Here is an 18,498-nt window from a genome sequence, read left to right on the forward strand (position 1 = left end):
CAAAACACATATTATCACCCCTAGTTGAACATTGACAAATTAATTGCAACAACAGATTTTGCTTTTGCTTTTTGTCCTTTTTAATTCACGTTTTTCTTCTTTTCTATTTTGTATTTTAACCTTCTGAATAAAATTAAAAAAACGAAGTTAAAAAAAACCCCAAGGAAATGAAAGAGATGCTCTAGGGTGACCTTTGTGGCAAATTAAACCCTTATATTATAAGCACTGATGAAGGAGGAGTTTCAGCAACATTTACATCCTATGGTACAATGACACAATCAATCAATCGATCGATAGATAAATAAATAAATAAATAAATAAATAAAACAAAGTTTTAATTCAACCTTGCAAAAAACATGCATTTGGCTGTTTTCTGTGCCTTCCCTCAAAGCAGGGCAAACTGTCATGTGACTTTTTTTCCAATCTTTCCAGACACCCCATTCAAATATATTCCTCTCCAGCAATCTGTATGTCTGGATTGCTATGGAAAATAGGCCAAAGGTTTTCATGCACACAGGATCTGTGTACAGTTCCAGCCAGACTCCAGATATAGCAACCACTGGAGGCTTTTATGGCACATCAAAGAGCGATAATAACCTGCCTTATCTGGTTAATCAGTAACCTGAACTATTATTATGATGTCCTTGTGGCCTGATTCCAGAGCCGCAATCCTTTTATTTTTAGCTCTCTTGCAACTGTTTTATATGCAAGCTGTACATTAAAACACACGTGCAAAGTGGAATTTGCTGCTTGCTGCTGCCCAGACAATTGGTGATTGAAATGAACAAAGAATCATTTATGGCTCTAAAATCAAGGCAGATAAGGAATTAAAATTATTTGGATTAGATTCTGGGCTCCTTGCTTATTAAGCTACGGTGCAAAGGATAAAAACAACTCAGATTTGTGGTGAACCAGGCAACACATGGCAACAATAACAACAACGAAGGACAGACGTCTGGGGTTTAAAAAGATAAGGGTAAATGACGTCAGCGTTGCCATCTTAGAAGCAGACATCGGGCCACCCCGCACGAGGGGGCGTGGCTGTAAAGCCCGGAAGTGGGCGTGGCTTTGCCATTGTATTTTAGATGCGGAGATTTAAACGAAGGCGGCTACGAGGGAATCACTGAAGGTTTGTTACGCATGCGTTCTCTGTCTCTCTCGCTCGCTCTCTCTCTTTTTGGCTTCGACGCCCCTCAAAGTGTGCGCGTGAGGGCGTGAGGGAGGGGGTCGCCGCGAGGAAGGTGAGTATGTGTGTGGGGGGGGGGCGCACGCCGCGCACGCGGAGCATTCCATTTCTCCGGACCATGGGGGGGGGGGGAGATGCGAAGAAAGCCCCTTTTCTGTGTGAGCGGCTGGCAAGGGAAGAATAGAAGAAACCATTAAGAAATGGAGAGTGGGGGAAGAAAGCACTCCTTTCTTTTTCTTTTTTTCTCTCTATGTGGGTCTGGAGTGGGACGAAAAGGGTCCGAAGAGGTTTTTTTCCGGCGGCCACAAAATAATGCATTTTTAAAAATAATAATATTAAAGCCGAATCTCCTCCCCCACCCCTGCAAATCCCTTTCCCCCAGGGAATTTAATGCCTATAATTCAATGTTTTGCATGCGAATGAATCAAAGGCTGGAGAGAAGCCTGCGGTTTTTTCTTGGTCCCTTCTTGCAAAGTAGTTTTGCAATTGCATTCTTTTGCAAAGTACCTTTTTGTTTGTTTGTTTGCAATCTCCCTCCCAGCGCTTCCAGCGATATGGAAATAAAATCGATTTTTTTTTTAAATCCTTGGCAGTCGCCAGTTGCAAACTGAAGACCAATGCAAAGTACCCCTTCCTTCCCCAGGAAGGAAGGGGAAAAAAAACCCTAACGAGAATGGCAAAGGTGATTTCCTTTGGCCCCCATTTAAAAGAAAATATTTTCTTGCCATAAATAAAAGTCTCCAGCTTTATAAATAGGTAGCAGATTTTGCCCCCTTTTATGGGCGGGCTGAGAGATGGAGGACAACCTCCAACTTTGAGGCTACGAAGTCCTGCCATCCATACACAATGCCACTCTCAGTAGGTGGACTGCAAGTCCCATTGCCACGAACTACAAGTCCCATCCTCGTTAACCACGTTACCACACCAGATTAATGGCAATTGTAATCTTAACGGACAGCAGTACAGTGTAGTGGTTAAAGGCGTTTGGAATAGTCTTCCCTTGTACAGGAAAAAAACACCAGGGGTGTGGGGAGTGTCTTTGGACCAGCCCCCAAACCATCAGAATTAGAATGACCCCAAAGGACCATAACAAGTGGGGAAAGATCCTGGATCAAATATTTATATTTTTGGCCTGCAATTTTGCCAGTTTTTTGCAGTTCTGCTGGTGTTATTGCAGGAAGCTGCAATTTCTTGATGTATTTTATAAAATTCTTGGACATGGTACCAAGTGCCCCAATGACTATGGGTATCACTGTTACATGTTCCATCCATAATCACGTAGTTTTGATGGGCAAGTTGTGATATTTTGTGATTTTTTTTCCAGTTCTTTTTCTTTAACTCCTGGCGTATCCTGGTACGTCGATATTAAATAATAACATTATTATTATTATTATTATTATTATTATTATTATTATTATTATTATTATTATTATTATTATTATTATTATTATTATTATTATTATTATTATTATTATTATTATTATTATTATTATTATTATTATTATTATTATTATTATTATTATTATTATTATTATTATTATTATTATTATTATTATTATACACAAAAACAACAGTGCACACAGCAAATGAGATAACTATGCTGGGTTTCATATCACAAATCACTAGTCGAACACTTCCCAAGTGTTTAGGATTGCGTGATGTATTGGCGGATTATGCGAGCAGATCCCAGTAAGGTGGCCTTCTGCAGCTGACCAAGGGTGATCTTGTCAGCGCCAATTGTTTTTAAGTGCTTGCCTAGGTCTTTAGGCACAGCACCCAGTGTGTCCAGTACCACTGGAACCACCTGCACTGGTTTATGCCGGAGTCTCTGCAGTTCGATTCCCAAGTCCTGATATCTGGTGACTTTTTCAAGTTGTTTCTCATTGATTCCGCTGTCACCAGGTATGGCAATGTTGACGATCCACACTTTTTTCTTCTCTACAATCATGATATCCGGGGTATTGTGTTTCAAAACTTTGTCAGTCTGTATAATCATCATCATCATCGCACAGTCAGCCAGATGTTCAGACTGGGTTTGGCATGTTTGTCTACCTATCAAGTCATTACCAAGGATCTGTATGTCTGGATGTTTAATGGTGTTACAGATATCGCCGCAGGATGGAAGCTGTTCCAAGTGAAGCTGCCTTCTGCAATTGACTGATGGCAAATTTGTCAATGCCTGTGGTGTTCAAGTGGTGGTGGTTATTGTTGTTTTTGTTGTTATTATGCACAAAAAATGACTATACACAGTAAACAAGATAAATATGCTGATGATGATGATGATGATTATTATTATTATTGTAAAGGCCAGGAAAAAGCTGTCCCCTCCACCATGCCTGCTGCGGAAGAGAAATTTAAGGAGATTTGACCCACGCAAACTTTCAGCTTTTTTTTTGGGCCATTGTGATTTGCTTTGGACTTGTCCGATGGAGCTGGCCGAAAAAACACCCATTGCAAGGTGGGTATTGTCCTTTTTATTTTTTATTTTTTTAAAATGCATGCTTGGGATCCTGTTTCCTGTTGTTTCTTTCTCCGAGAGATAATCTCACCCTCAAGACAAGCTTTGCTTGCTCAGCAAACAAGGGGGTGGGTGGGGGTAGGTGGGCTTTCTCTGGGAAACCCAGCTCCCCCATTGGTAGAGAAGCCAAGCACCAATTGTCAGAGAGAGGGGGGGTGTTTAGATAAGGGGGTGCCTGAAGATTGCTGCCTTTGCATATTGTGACACCTACAAGGTGTTGGCTCTCTTCTCGGGCAATTGGCAGTGTTTGCATTTCTCCAGACTGTTGAGGAAGATCGGATCCAGCAACATGGGCCGGGTCCAATCCACCGAGCAGATGCTGGGGTGAACTTGGCCCTTGAACCCTCCCCCCCGCCACCAAAAAAAAATATATTAGCAAACTGGAAGGACTGAATCGGTCAACCAAACTGGAGGGAAGCCCCAGACCCCGGTGGAAAATTACTCAGCGGGACAACACCAACACCAGGTCAGTCAATGTCTCCTAAATTCTACTCTGTTCTCAACTTTTAAATCCAATCCTAAATAATGTTCCCTCTTTCCTCCCCCACAATCCACTGCAGCTCTCGCAACCCTGTGATTTAAAGCAACATTTTTATTTTATTTTATTTGTTTTGTCAAACATGTACAAGATAAGAAGTGTACGTATGACTGTGATTTAAAGCAACATTTTTATTTTATTTTATTTGTTTTGTCAAACATGTACAAGATAAGAAGTGTACGTAGGAACATAAACAGGGACAAAGGGAGTAAATATAGACAAATGGGGGACAGTAAGACAAGGGACGGTAGACATGCTAGTGCGCTTCTGCGCGTCCCCTTTAAGGACCTCTTAGGAATGGGGTGAGGTCCACGGGAGACAGTTTGAGGTTGAAGCTGTGAGGGGTTGAGGCTCTGACAAGGGAGTCAGGTAGAGTGTTCCAGGCGTTGACCGCTCTGTTGCTGAAGTTGTATTTTCTGCAATCGAGTTTGGAGCGGTTTCCCTTGAGTTTATATCGGTTGTTTACCTGTGTATTATTGTGATTGAAGCTTGAAGAAATCATTGTACAGGCAAGATGTTGTAGCAGATAATTTTGTGTACTATGCTTAGATCGGACTGCAGGCGCCGCGGTTCCAGATTGTCCAGACCCAAAATTTCCAGCCTGGAGGCAGAGGGCAGGGATGGCGAACATTTTAGAAACCGAGTGCCCAAACCATGTTTGGGCATGAATGTGCATGTGTGCTTGCTGGAGTACCAGAAAACCGAAGACCAGCTGTCCGGTGCGTGCATGCCTGGTTTTTGCCTGTTTTGGGCATCGTTTTTGGCCATTTTCAGGCTGTTTTTCAATCTGTATCCTGGGCCGTCTTCAGGCCAAAAACGCCGGAAAATGCCCCAAAAATGGCCTGAAAGCGGCCCAAAAAACACCCTGTTTTTGGAGACCAGCACCAGAAACCAGAAGAGCATCTGGCGATGGTGTGTGTGCCTGCTAAGAGGGCTCTGCATGCCACCTCATGGGCACGGGGAGTTCTATTGTGAGTGGAGGAGTAGAGTATTTTCTTGAGAAATATGTGTATTCACTGTTTATGGACATAAAGAGAGCATCTCAAATCTTTACTCTCAGAACACAAACTTTCCCCCCAAAAAAAATGTGTATCTCTTCCCTTGACTTCCTCTTCTGGTGGTACCCTTGTATTAAGCAAAGCTTTGGGGAATTGGGGGACTTCTGCTAAATATAAAAGTGCTTTATGTGTAAATTTTCCTACTGCTTCAGTAGGGCACTCAGTAGGGCACTCAGGGAGGAATGGAGAAGGGAGCAACGTGCATTGCATGGCTTACAGGGAAGGAAAGGGCCCTGATTCCCTTCATTAGGCACACCTGGGAAGAGAGTATGAAAGAGATGCATGCTGAGTGCGGAGTTTTCTGGGAACAAACATGAGTTTATCTTGTGTTGACTGTGGTTATATGTGTTCCTGGCATCTTCCCAACCGTACTGCCGTGCCTTCATATCTGGAATTCTTGCTTCTGCCCTGCCGAACTAATTACCTCATTGGACTTTTAGTTAGTTTTTGCCTGGGAAGAGAGTATGAAAGAGATGCATGCTGAGTGCGGAGTTTTCTGGGAACAAACATGAGTTTATCTTGTGTTGACTGTGGTTATCTGTGTTCCTGGCATCTTCCCAACCGTACTAAGTTATTGCCGTGCCTTCATATCTGGAATTCTTGCTCCTGCCCTGCCGAACTAATTACCTTGATTGGACTTTTAGTTAGTTTTTGTTGACCACATTTTGGACTTTATTCTCTGCAGCCAAAGGTTGTTCCTGATAGAGTTTTTCTCCAGCCAGAAGGTAACCTGGACATTGGGGGCAAAGTTGGAGCTAATAAAGGGACTCTTATTGATTATCTGACTGTGTTGCCTTTGTGCCACACCCTTTTGAGTCATCACACCTCACCTGGAACCTTCTGGCATTCTTCCCATTTCTCCAGGGCCTTCACCATGGTCAACGAGATTCTTCCGATGAGCAACGGCCTTGGCACCCGCTCTGATGGCGGCAACAGCAGCAGCAGTGGGGAGAGTTCCCAAAACAGCTCCCGCTGCTCCACCCCCATCCTGGATACAGAGCGTCATGAGCGCCTGCGGGAAAAAATGCGTCGCCGTCAGGAATCCGGTGACAAGTGGTTTTCCCTGGAATTCTTTCCTCCCCGGACAGCCAACGGAGCTGTGAATCTCATCTCCAGGTGAAGAAGCAGCTCACGGAGGCTCCAAGTTGATTAATAAGAGCCGTGGTGGCACAGTGGTTAGAGTGCAGTACTGCAGGGCTACTTCTGCTGACTGCCAGCTTACAGCAATTTGGCAGTTTGAATCCCACCAGGCTCAAGGTTGACTCAGCCTTCCCTCCTTCTGAGGTCGATAAAATGAGGACCCAGATTGTTGGGGGCAAGAGGCTGACTCTGTAAACTGCTTAGAGAGGGCTGTGAAGCACTGTAAAGTGGCATATAAATCTTAAGTGATCTTCCTTCCTTCCTTCCTTCCTTCCTTCCTTCCTTCCTTCCTTCCTTCCTTCCTTCCTTCCTTCCTTCCTTCCTTCCTTCCCAGTGGTTAGAATGCAGCATTGCAGGCTAACCCTGCCCACTGCTATCAGTTCGATCTTGACCGGCTCAAGGTCGACTCAGCCTTCCACCCTTTCAAAGTCAGTAAAATGAGGACCAGATTGTTGGGGGCAAGAGGCTGAACTCTGTAAAACTTCTTAAAGAGGACTGAAAAGCACTATAAAGTGGTATATAAGTCTTAAGTGCTATTGCCATTAATGATCTGCCTTAATGAATTTGATGAACCATCTGACTCCAATTTAACCTGGGTGCCTCTCTAATTCTTCTTGCTCTTTCTTCGTAACATGTTTTGGGTTGCTTTCTGATGACCTACCAGCTGAAGTTCCAAAGGGTTGTGTGTTGTTTTTTTCCGCAAGAGGCCACTGGACATTCTGGTTTTCCTTTGAAGATGTTTCGTTTCTCATCCCAGAAGCTTCTTCAGCTCTGACTGGATGGTGGTGGGGAAGGGAAGGATTGATACTCCTTGCAGACAGCTGGTCATTTGCATCCTTTTTAGAGAGTCGTTGAGGCCACTTGGAGGTTTGTCTGTGTCCTCAGGGTCACCTGAGTGGTGCAAACGGGTGTGAAGCTTTCTTGGAACTGTGTTGTAGACTGGAGAGAGGTGGTGTCATATCCCTCCCCCTCTGTTGAGGGAGGGCTGTTCAATTTGGACATAGATGGCCTCTTTGAGCCCCTCTTTCAAACCAGCGGTCCTCTCTGTCCAACATGTGGACTTTGCTGTCTTCAAAAGAGCGGCTTTTGTCTTTCAAATGCAAATGGACTGCTGAATCTAAGTCCTGATGGGTTTGTTCTCCTGTGTTGTGCCGTGTGCGTTTATGAAGTGGCTGTTTTGTTTCCCCAAATGACCAGCTGTCTGCAAGGAGGATCAGTCCTTCCCTTCCCACCACCATCCAGTCAGAGCTTGTTCTGACCCAAATCTTGTTCCGAGGAAACAAACACGAAGCAGAGGTAACGGCAAAACCTTTTAATGATTCTTTATGAATTCCCGTTCCTTCCCGGTTAAAAGGCGGTTTCAAACTAATTGTCTCTGGTAAGAACGAGCCTTGCCAAGGTTGTGCAAGGCTGCCAAGAATATTAGATAAAGTTACTAAGAAATATTTCAAACACAAAGAGTCTCCAAACACAAACTAAGAGAGTATGTACGTCCACAAGGCTTGAGTGCAAAAACTTATTTGCTTCCTGCAAAGAACTCCGGTTTCTCAGCTGGCTTTTATCTCTTAAGGGGGAGGGGCCATCACCTTGCAGCCTTACTCCCAAGTCGCCAGTGCTGCTGCAGCTGCTCTTTCCTTTCTGCGGGCACATGCACTGGGCACAGGCTCCTCGGGGGCCTCTTCCTCACTGCTGCCAGCCTCCACAATCTCCGAAGGCAGCCTTCCACTCCCTGATGGTCCTGGTCCCACCCCTGCCTCACACGCAGGCCCCTCTTCTGAGTCCTCGCTCTCCGAGACCTCAGCCATCCGCACCTGTTGCCGGTGAACCACAACAGAGCTGAAGAAGCTTCTGGGATGAGAAATGAAGCACCTTCAAAGAAAAAAACCAGAAAGTCCAGTTGCCTCTTGGGGGGGGAAAAGCACCTTTGGGACAACCATGACCAGGAGGACTTGAGAAACTCCATAGACACCTACCAGCTGAAGATAACCAATTTCTTTTGTTTCTTGCAGGTTCGACCGCATGGGGGCAGGCGGCCCCCTTTTCATCGACGTCACTTGGCATCCGGCTGGCGATCCGGGCTCCGATAAGGAGACCTCGTCCATGATGATGGCCACCACTGCCCTCAACTACTGCGGGCTAGAGACCATTCTCCACATGACCTGTTGCAACCAGAGCAGGGAAACCATCACTGCCCACCTGCAGAAGGCCAAACGTTTGGGGCTGAAGAACATTATGGCGCTGCGAGGAGGTGAGGAACGGTGTCATGCCCCTGTTGGAATCTGATTCCGAGGGGGAGGTCAAGCAACTGATAGGGAGTGGGAGTGTGGCTCCGGTGGCTGTGGAGGAAACTGGGGAAGGGCACAGTCCAGCTGGGCATTCAGAGGAAGACCCAGGTCAACCCCCTCTTCATCCTAGGGCACACAGGGAGGAATGGATAAGGGAGCAACGTGGGTTACAGGGGAGAAAAAGGCCCTGATTCCCTTCATTAACTGCAGCTGGGAAAACAGGATTTAAAGAGGGTGTTTGCGCACAGCATCTTGCTGGAAGCAAAGCGTGCATTATCTTTGTTTGTCAAGTCTTATCTGGGTTCTGGCGTCCTCCCAACTGTATGTGTTTCATTATCTTTTGGAAGTCTGCAATTCCTTATCCTTCCCTGTCTAGTTAATTGCTGCAGCTTGTGGTTTCTGTTGGTTTTTATTTATAATCTATATGTACTTTGGGTTCGGACTGAATTTCTTCCCTTTAAAGACTGTTCTTGGGAGAGTTTTTTCTCCAGCCGATGATAACTGGACATTGGAAGTATTAAAGGGACTTCACCTACTTTTGTGACTTTGTTGCTTTTGTGCCATGCCCCGGGTCATCACAAACGGCTACAAAGATGGTCTCTCCTTCCATGGGAAGGAAGAACCGTGTTTTCTGAAGAATGTGGGGTCTCCTTCTCCCACAGATCCTGTCGGGGAAGAATGGGAAGAAGAACTGGACGGCTTCAACCATGCAGTGGATCTGGTGAAGCACATCCGTCAGGAGTTTGACGATTATTTTGACCTCTGTGTGGCCGGTGAGTAGTTGAGCTTCATACAAAGTTCTCCTGATCTTCTCAAGACATTCCTCAAGGGTCCATCCATCTTTTCCGACCAGCAGTGGTGCTTCTTCAGGTCATTTTGGACACCTGGCAGTGGCCTAGTCCAGTCTCTGCCATTTGGGGGGCAAAGTTCTCATAACTTGTTGGCCATGGTTTTCTTGGGTTTGAGGGAGAGAAGCTGGACTAAGTTCACCCAGCTGACTTTGTGACTAACAAACAACAAATTCAGGTTTCTCCACTTCTCAAGTTTCACTTCCTCCTTGCCACTTTTACGGCCATTAAAATGTATCTTTTGTTACCTGTCCGGTGATACACACTGAGACTCCGTGTCAGGTTTCCAAGTGACGAAATCCATTTAAAAAGAAAAGAGCAAAGTCCATCTTCCAAAACAATTCCTTTTATTTAGGAAAGCATCAAATTGGCAACGTCTGTTGTAATTCTGGATCTGACACAACCCGGAATTACAGCACATAATATTGGAAATCAGAAACAGCTCCCAAAAGTCACATTCCCCAATAGAAGTAAATCAACCTTGCCTGGTGTCATCAGTCTCCACCTCCAGGTCTCAGCAGGTTCAGCTTTTGTTCCCACGGGAAGGAGAACCACCTAGCTTAAACAATGAATCTCCACTCCTCCGACCTTAGGAATGTGGCAAGCCCGAAACCCTTCCCCCCCCATAACCAGCAAAGAGAAAAAAGAAAAGGAATATATAATAAGGCTAAATAAAACGATTTATGTGTATGTCAATTTCGGGCTTGACACTCCATCTGTGTCTCTCTAATAAAACTCTCTAAGAAAATCAGACGGCCCGGCCACTCAGCATGCAAGTTTCTAGAGAGAGATTCGTGCATTTCACCCACATTTTGAGGTTTAATTCAGAAACCTCCCTTCTTCTGGATTTTTCCTGGGTCCTGGATGACCCGGGGAAAAAGAGGAGGCTTTAAGACAGTGGTGGGATTCAACCATTTTTTACTACCGGTTCTACGAGAGTGTGCTTCAGCGCTCCAAATACAACAATTTCAAGCACTATAGCTTACCTTCTATGGCAGCCCTGGTGTCAGGTGTGGCTCCATTCAAAATCCAGGAAAGAAAAACTAAGACTCAATTTTTATAGAGAAAAGGACTTTTACAGAATGTGAAGTGGTAGCAACAGGAGAAATGCAAGATCTGAGGCAAAAGGTGTGGAAATCACATATAGAAAGTTACCCCCAACAATTCAAACTGGACATCCAATCCGAGGTGTGTGCATAATGTCATGTGGGTTACATCTTCAGGTGGCGTCTCAGACATCTGGAATGCCAAGACGGTTGACCTTGGCCTAGAAAAGATAAGTGTGTCATGCCCTTGTTGGAGTCCGATTCTGAGGGGGAAATTGAGCAGCTGACAGGGAGTGGGAGTGTGGCTCCCATGGCTGTGGAAGAAACGGGGGAAGGGCACAGGCCGGCTGGGCATTCAGAGGAAGACCCAGGCCCACCCCCTCTTCATCCTAGGGCACCTAGGGAGGAACAGAGAAGGGAGCAACGTGGCTTATGGGAGAGGAAAAGGCCCTGATCCCTTTCATTAGTTGCAGCTGGGAGAACAGGATATAAGTGGGGCGTTTGAACAAAGCTCCTTGCTGGAAGCAAAGCATGTATTATCTTGGTCAAGGCTTATCTGGATTTTGGCATCCTCCCAACTGTGGGTGAAAGCCTGCAATTTATCACCCTGGCCTGCCATGTTAATTACTTCAGTGTGGTTTGTGTTGGTTTTTTTATTTCTAATTATCTTTACTTTGGGTTAGCACTGCTGCATTTCTGCCCTTCGTAGGCTGTTTTTGGAAGACTTTATTACCCAGCTGAGGATAATTGGACCTTGGGGCCAAGTTGGAGGCATTAAAGGGAATTTATTTTACTTTTGTGACTTGGTTATTTTTGTGTCACACCCCGGGTCATCTCAAGTGGCTGCATTTGCGCAGTAAGCAGGAAAGCATCCCAACTTTTACAATTCACACAACTTCAGCTCCAGCACCCTTCCCCTCTTGGAGGCTTGACACCCAGTAAGTAAAACAGCTGAGGCGCGGGAATCCACTTGCCGCACAAATCAGCATCTCACCGTTGCTTTGAGACCAAGCAAGCCAGGTTCTCTGATTTCGAAGGAGGCCTAATGGAGGAAAACAAAGAGTGGGTCTAGGAAAACTGTGTTTTCAAATTCTATAGAACAAGTTTCAACAAAGGTGAAATCAGGCGAAGCTCACCGTTTGTCTCTCTTTTATTTGGAAGGTTACTTCCTGGGGGCAGGGGGTCCCGAGGCCAACAGCTACATCGATGACTTGAAACACCTCAAGGAAAAAGTGTCCGCAGGAGCCGATTTTGTCATTACGCAGCTATTTTTCCGGACGGAAACCTTCCTCAAATTTCTCATGGACTGCCAGGCCATCGGCATCAGCTGCCCCGTGGTGCCTGGGATATTCCCCATCCAGGTAAAGGCGTCCTGCATACAGGTAGCCTTCAAGTTACAACAATTTGTTTAAGGACCATTGGGAAGTTATACCTTCACATTGGCATCCTTCAGTTTCGAGAGACTATGGTGTCGTGCTCTGAAAAGAGGTCCTGAAACAGCATCTAGGGTGGCTAAAATGGCCAATTCGAGAATAAGATAGGACAGGATAGGATAGAATGGAATGGAATAGAATAAGGAATAGAATAGAATAAGGAATAGAATAGAATAAGGAATACAATAGAATAAGAATAGAATAGAATAGAATAGAATAGAATAGAATAGAATAGAATAGAATAGAATAGAATAGAATAAGGAATAGAATAGAATAGAATAGAATAAGGAATAGAATAGAATATAGAATAAGGAATGGAATAGAATAGAATAAGGAATGGAATAGAATAAGGAATAGAATAAGGAATAGAATAGAATAGAATAAGGAATAGAATAGGACTAGGACTAGAAATAGAAATAGAAGTAGGATAGAATAGAATAGAATAGAGAATAGAAAAAAGAATAGAATATAATAGAATTCTTTATTTGCTAAGTGTAATTGGACACACAAGGAATTTGTCTTGGTGCAAATGCTGTCAGTGTACATAAAAAGAAAAGATACATTCATCAAGAGTCAAGAATCATTAGGTCCCACACTTAATGATAGTCATAGGGTGCAATAAGCAATCAAATCATACTAGGAAACAGTCAATATAAATCGTAAGGATACAAGTGACAAAGTTACAGTCATACAGTCACAAGTGGGAGGGGAGGAGCGATGAGGAGTGATGAGAAGATTAATGGTAATATAATGCAGACTTTGTAAATAGTTGGACAGTATTGAGGGAATTATTTGTTTATCAGAGTGATGGCATTTGGGGGAAAAAACTCCTTGTGTCTAGTTGTTCTGGTATGCAGTGCTCTATAGCGTCGTTTCGAGGGAAGGAGTTGGAACGGTTTATGTCCAGGATGTGAGGTAATAAATAAATAGGTAATAAATTGCGTTGGCATCCTTCAGTCTCAAAAGACTGTGGTATGGTGCTCTGAAAAGAGGTCCTAAAAGAGCATCTGGTGTGGCCAAAAAGGCCAATTTGAGAGTGCCAGTCCCACAGTAGGGGCAGATACAGTCTGTCCTCTGTCTAGCCCCCCTCCCCGGATTTCGCTGGTTCCAGGATTGCCTCTTTGCCTCACCGTGCCGAACAAGTGTCTTTTCGAATTGGAGAAGGCCATGCTGCGTCTTTAGCCTCGAAGCTGAACGATCAGAGGTCAAGATTTCCCAATGGTTGATGTCCATTCCCAAGGCCTTTAGATCCCTCTTGTAGATATCCTTATATCACAGCTGTGATCTAGGGTGCTTTCCCTGCACTAATTCTCCCATACAAGAGATCTTTTGGAATCCGACCATCGGCCGTCCTCACGACATGCCCAAGCCAGCATAGACGTTGCTGTTTCGATAGTGTATACATGCTAGAAATTCCAATGTCAGGTTTCCAAGTGACGAAATCCATTTAAAAAAGAAAAGAGCAAAGTCCATCTTCCAAGACAATTTCTTTTATTTGGGAAAGCATCAAATTGGCAAAGTCCATGGTAATTCCGGATCTGACACAACCTGGAATTACACCACATAATATTGGAAATTAGAAACAGCCCCCAAAAGTCACATTCCCCAATAGAAGTAAATCAACATTTGCCTGGTGTCATCAATCTCCACCTCCAGGTCTCAGCAGGGTCAGCTTTTTTTCCCACGGGAAGGAGAACCACTTAGTCTAAACAACTCTCATTATCTCCACTCCTCCGACCTTAGGAATGTGGCAAGCCCGAAACCCTCCTCCCCCTCCAATAACCAGCAAAGAGAAAGAAAGAAACGGAATAGATAATAAGGCTATAAAATAAAATGGTTATGCATATGTCAATTTTGGGATTGACATCCAGCATGTTCCAAGACTGCGCTTTTTGGAACTTTGTCATGCCAGGGCCATTGGGAAGTTACAACGGCAGTGACTGATGTCTGTTTTTCCCACACTTAACGACCGGCGCAGCATCCCAGTGGTCATGTGATCAAAATTGGCAACTGGCTCATATTTATGACGGTTGCTATGTCCCCAGGGGACAAAACACAACAAGGGGTTAACGCATTGTCCCCTTAACCCTGACCCAGAGCTGGCATAGGCTTTTCAACTCTCAGACGGCCATCTTGGTTCCTTTCAGGGCTATCATTCTCTGCGCCAGCTTGTGAAGCTCTCAAAACTGGTGGTGCCTCAGGAAATCAAGGACGTCATTGAACCCATCAAGGACAACGATGCGGCCATCAGGAACTATGGCATTGAACTGGCCATCAAGATGTGCCGAGAACTCTTAGAGAGCGGCCTGGTCCACGGTCTGCATTTCTACACCCTGAATCGCGAGGTGGCCACCATGGAGATCCTCCGACGGTTGGGCCTCTGGAAAGAAGACCCAAGGTGGGTCTGTCCAGAAGGTGGGAGGGCTGGACACACCTGGGGCTCAGCCTTGGCTTGGTGAACAAGCCACAATGGTCTCCTTTCCAGCGCACCTTGAGCAATAAATCATGGCCAATCACCCTAACGTCTGGATTGGCTTATTTCACTGAGCCAAACCCAGATGAGGAATTTTGGTCTTGGCTATTTTAAGACTCCAAACTTGGCCACTTTAAGACTTGTGGACTTCCAACTCCCAGAATTCAAGCTAGCTGGAGAATTCTGGGAAAAGAAGCCCACAAAGTCTTAAAGTAGCCAAGTTTTGGGGGGAATTGTGGGAGTTGATGTTCGCAAGTCTTAATAATGGCCAGGTTTCTGGGGAATTCTGGGAGTTGAAGGATGGAAGTCTTAAAGTGGACAAGTCTTTGGGGGAATTCTGGGAAATGAAGTCCACAAAGTCTTCAAAATGGCCTAGTTTCTGGGGAATTGTGGGAGTTGAAGTCAACAAAGTCTTAAAGTTGCTGACTTTGGAGACCTCTGCTCTTGGCTAGGGAGAATAACGTGATAAACTTGATGTAACTTTCTCTTTAAGCTGAGTTTGGAGTTTGCTTGCTTTAAAAAATGCCCCTGTTGACATCCAGGAGAAGGCAGGAAAGATTGCAAAAGACAAATTAAGGAAAAGAGAACCAAAATTTCCAAACTAGAGGAAGATTCCAAACTAGACTTACCCATTTCTCAACCAACTGTGATTCAGGATAGCCCTCCCTTTTCCATCATGGTTAGTAATGTCGAGATGAGCAACCTTAAAAAGTCCATCTGGAAAAGTCCGATCCAGAGTTTGAACCGTTTTTAATTTTTCCATCCCTGATATCCTCCACGCCAGGCGTCCCTTGCCATGGGCAGTCAGCGCTCACCCCAAACGGCGAGTCGAAGACGTCCGGCCTATTTTCTGGGCTTCCCGGCCGAAGAGCTACATCTATCGGACGCAGGAGTGGGACGAATTCCCCAACGGACGATGGTGAGTGTTAGTACTCTGGCCTGTTGATGAGAAATGAAATAGCTTGTACTGGAGAAGTGTCGTGCTTAAGACAGATTCACATCCACTCCTTATTCAGGATTTGGTGGTCAGTTTGATGACCCGGAGCGTGTCAGAAAAATAACCAAGTCACAAAAATAGAAGAAAGTTCCTTTAATGCCTCCAACTTGGCCCCAATGTCCAATTATCCTCAGCAGGATATAAAACTCTATTAATTTGAAATAAAAAAAAACCAACACACCACACTGAAGGAATTACTATGGCAGGCAAGGATGATGAATTGTAGACTTCTACCAGATAACGCAGCAACCACAGTTGGGAGGAAGCCAAAACATAGATAAGCTCTGACAAGAATAATGCACACTTTGCTTCCAGCAACTTTGCCATGCGCAGTTTGTCCTTTTAACCAGTCTTCCCAGCTGCAGCCCATAAAGGGGATCAGGGCCCTTCCTCCCCCGTAGACCATACCACTCACGTTTCTCCCTTATCTGCTCCACACTGCGTGCCCTAGGATGAAGAGGGGATGGGCCTGGGTCTTCCTCTGAATGCCCAGCTGGCCTGTGCCCTTCCCCAGTTTCCTCCACAACTACCGGAGCCACACTCCCACTCCCTGTCGGCTGTTCCATCTCTTCCTCGGAGTCAGACTCCAACAGGGGCATGACAGTCTGATTCTGTTTTTATATACATCTTATATAATCCCCAAAATTTTAGCATAAATTATACACAGGTAGTCCTTGACGTACGGCCACAATTGAGCCCAACATTTCTGCTGCTAAGCGACGCAGTTGTTAAGTGAGTTTTGCCCCATATTTACAACTTGTCACAATTGTTCAGTGAATCCCTGCAGCTGATAAGTTAGCAACACGGTTGTTAAGTGAATCTGGCTTCTACATGGAGCAGTGGTGGCTAATCTTTTTGGGCTCCTGTGCTGAAAATTGGGCGCACGTTTGCTTGCGTGTCAGCACCCAGAAGGCTGTCAGCCTTCAAGATTTTCTCCCTTTGCTTTGCATCTTTCGGCTGTCGTAAGTAACGGGGGGAGGAGGGGGGAATGGTTATGGAAGTGAGCTGGAGGTGTTACAGCACAGAACTGTATAAGCAGGTGGGGTTGGATTCTTGCTTAGGCTTCTATCTAAGCTATGCGCAGCTGCAAACCTTTATCAAACTATGCCAAGGTCAACGCACAGAGGCCTCATCACCACCTGGAGATGCCCACATGATGATATACAGAACTTTTAATTGGATGAGCCAATTGAACTATTGAGGGTGGGAACGTTGCCATTACTTCGTATATGTGATTTACGCGCCCATTTTCTCAGATTCAGAATTGGTTGATTTTCAGTAAAAGATAACTTTTGATTAATTATTGGTTTTCAGTAAAAGATAACTTTTCTCTGATTAATGGAGTCTAAGTATTTCTTTCTTGGATTTTGAATGGAGCACCAGCTGACATTATTCTGAATCTCCCCATTACCAGCCCACCCGGATAATTAATAAATTTTCTTCCGAGGGGGTCTGAACACAATGTCAAATCCAGCCAGCGACCAAGAAGACCTGGGAGCGACTGGAGGACAAGATTCCCTGCTGTTAGAGGCAGCAGGGGAAGCCAACTTGTTAGCAGAACTAAATCTTGGGGGAAAAACAGCTGTAAAACCCAAATGGTCCCTGGGAGTCGGCTGGAAGGATCCTGAGGAAAAGCCTCCTCCAGGAGTGACCACTACCCGTCGGCGGCGTGGAAGAGAGGAGCCATGGCAAGAGAAGGAAAGGAATAATTTTTTGCTAACTCAAGCCATGCATCTTCTAAATGAAGCTATCGGAGAACCTCAAACTGATCAAAGGTATGAGGGAGAGGAGGGGGAGGCAGCCCCAGCCAGAAGAATCAGAGCAGCCACCCCCATAAATCAACCCGGGCTAGCGCAACAGGCAGCAGCGGCCCAGGGACCCCCAGCGGGGGGAGTAATTGCCAGAAGACGTAGAACTCCAAAGATGCCCCCATTGGAATTAAAATATGGGGGGGATCCCAAGGAGTTAGGATTTTTCCTGGCACAAGTCTGGACCATATGGAGGAATACGGAGGGGATTTTTTCCTCAGAAGCAGCCAAAGTTAGATGTGTTACCAGGGCTCTGGAGGGAACAGCTGCAAAGTGGATGGTGACTTTGCATCATGATAATGCCCCCCAGCTGATGAATTATGACCTGTTCATGACTGCGCTGCGGGCCAGGTTTGAAGACCCACTTGCTGAACGTAAGGCCAGAATTAGGATGAAGACCATAAATCAGGGGCGGAGATCAGTGGCCGACTACACCCAGGAATTTAGAGAGCTGGCGTGTCATATTTGAGGCTGGTCCCAGGGAGCCCTGATAGAAGCTTTTAAAGATGGGTTGAATGAAGATGTATATCAAAGCTGTATTGCCAGAAGAGACCCCAGTGAGCTGCAGCTGTGGTACGTGCTGGCGGCAGAGGTGGAAATTGATCTGACCCGAAACAGACGCCGGGGGGGTTTTGGTTGGAGCAAGTCCTCCCCCACCAGCCCTCGAGAAGCCTTAAAACCTCAATAGGGAGGAATGGCGGCAAAACCCAAAACCACTGCATGCTTCCAATGTGGGAAGGAAGGTCACCGGGCTGCAGACTGTCGTGCCAAGCTAGAGCCAAAGGGGGCGCCAGGAGGAGGAAAAAAAACCTGGAAACCCCCCAGCAAAGCCTCGCAAAATGGCGCTTAAAGCGGAGGAGGTTGTAGAGATCGCCCCTCCGAAAGGAGAGGAGCTGGGAACTCCAACCTCTTCTGAAGAGAGTGAATCCAAATCGGAAGACGACTCACTGATAAATCCAAACAAGGACCTATGACCATTCCAGTGAGATTAAGGGTACCCACGTCGGGAGCCAAAGGGGAAAATGCTGGCCTTGTTAGACTCTGGGTGCACAAGGTGCGTAATCAGCTCGGAGGTAGTGGAGAAAATGGGCTTAAGGCTAAAGACTTTAAAAACGCCCATAGCCTTTTACCAACTGGATGGATCGGTAGCTGGGGGCGGCCCTGCACA

The 18,498-nt window shown here is 45.5% G+C and overlaps 2 protein-coding genes across 2 annotated transcripts in view; one reads left to right on the forward strand and one right to left on the reverse strand.

Annotated features, from left to right (window-relative positions):
• The first annotated feature begins 730 nt into the window (after positions 1–730).
• Positions 731–18,498, forward strand: part of MTHFR (methylenetetrahydrofolate reductase) — a 30,264-nt gene continuing 12,496 nt past the window's right edge. Inside the window, exons 1-8 of the mRNA XM_026690798.2 lie at positions 731–1,241; positions 3,493–3,644; positions 6,165–6,416; positions 8,450–8,688; positions 9,388–9,498; positions 11,781–11,980; positions 14,200–14,450; positions 15,310–15,444. Coding sequence (XP_026546583.2) covers positions 3,613–3,644; positions 6,165–6,416; positions 8,450–8,688; positions 9,388–9,498; positions 11,781–11,980; positions 14,200–14,450; positions 15,310–15,444 — 1,220 coding nt within the window. The 5' untranslated portion in view covers positions 731–1,241; positions 3,493–3,612. The remainder of the gene's footprint in view (positions 1,242–3,492; positions 3,645–6,164; positions 6,417–8,449; positions 8,689–9,387; positions 9,499–11,780; positions 11,981–14,199; positions 14,451–15,309; positions 15,445–18,498) is intronic.
• The window catches only part of AGTRAP (angiotensin II receptor associated protein), a 65,016-nt gene continuing 52,536 nt past the window's right edge, over positions 6,019–18,498 (reverse strand). The window contains exon 6 of the transcript XR_015745523.1: positions 6,019–6,125. The gene's annotated coding sequence lies outside the window, so the exon portion shown is untranslated. The remainder of the gene's footprint in view (positions 6,126–18,498) is intronic.

The sequence above is a fragment of the Notechis scutatus genome, chromosome 16 (assembly GCF_049901735.1).
Source record: "Notechis scutatus isolate UNSWTSFEM ecotype Mainland chromosome 16, rNotScu1.2, whole genome shotgun sequence".
NCBI classification, from domain to species: Eukaryota; Metazoa; Chordata; class Lepidosauria; order Squamata; family Elapidae; genus Notechis; species Notechis scutatus.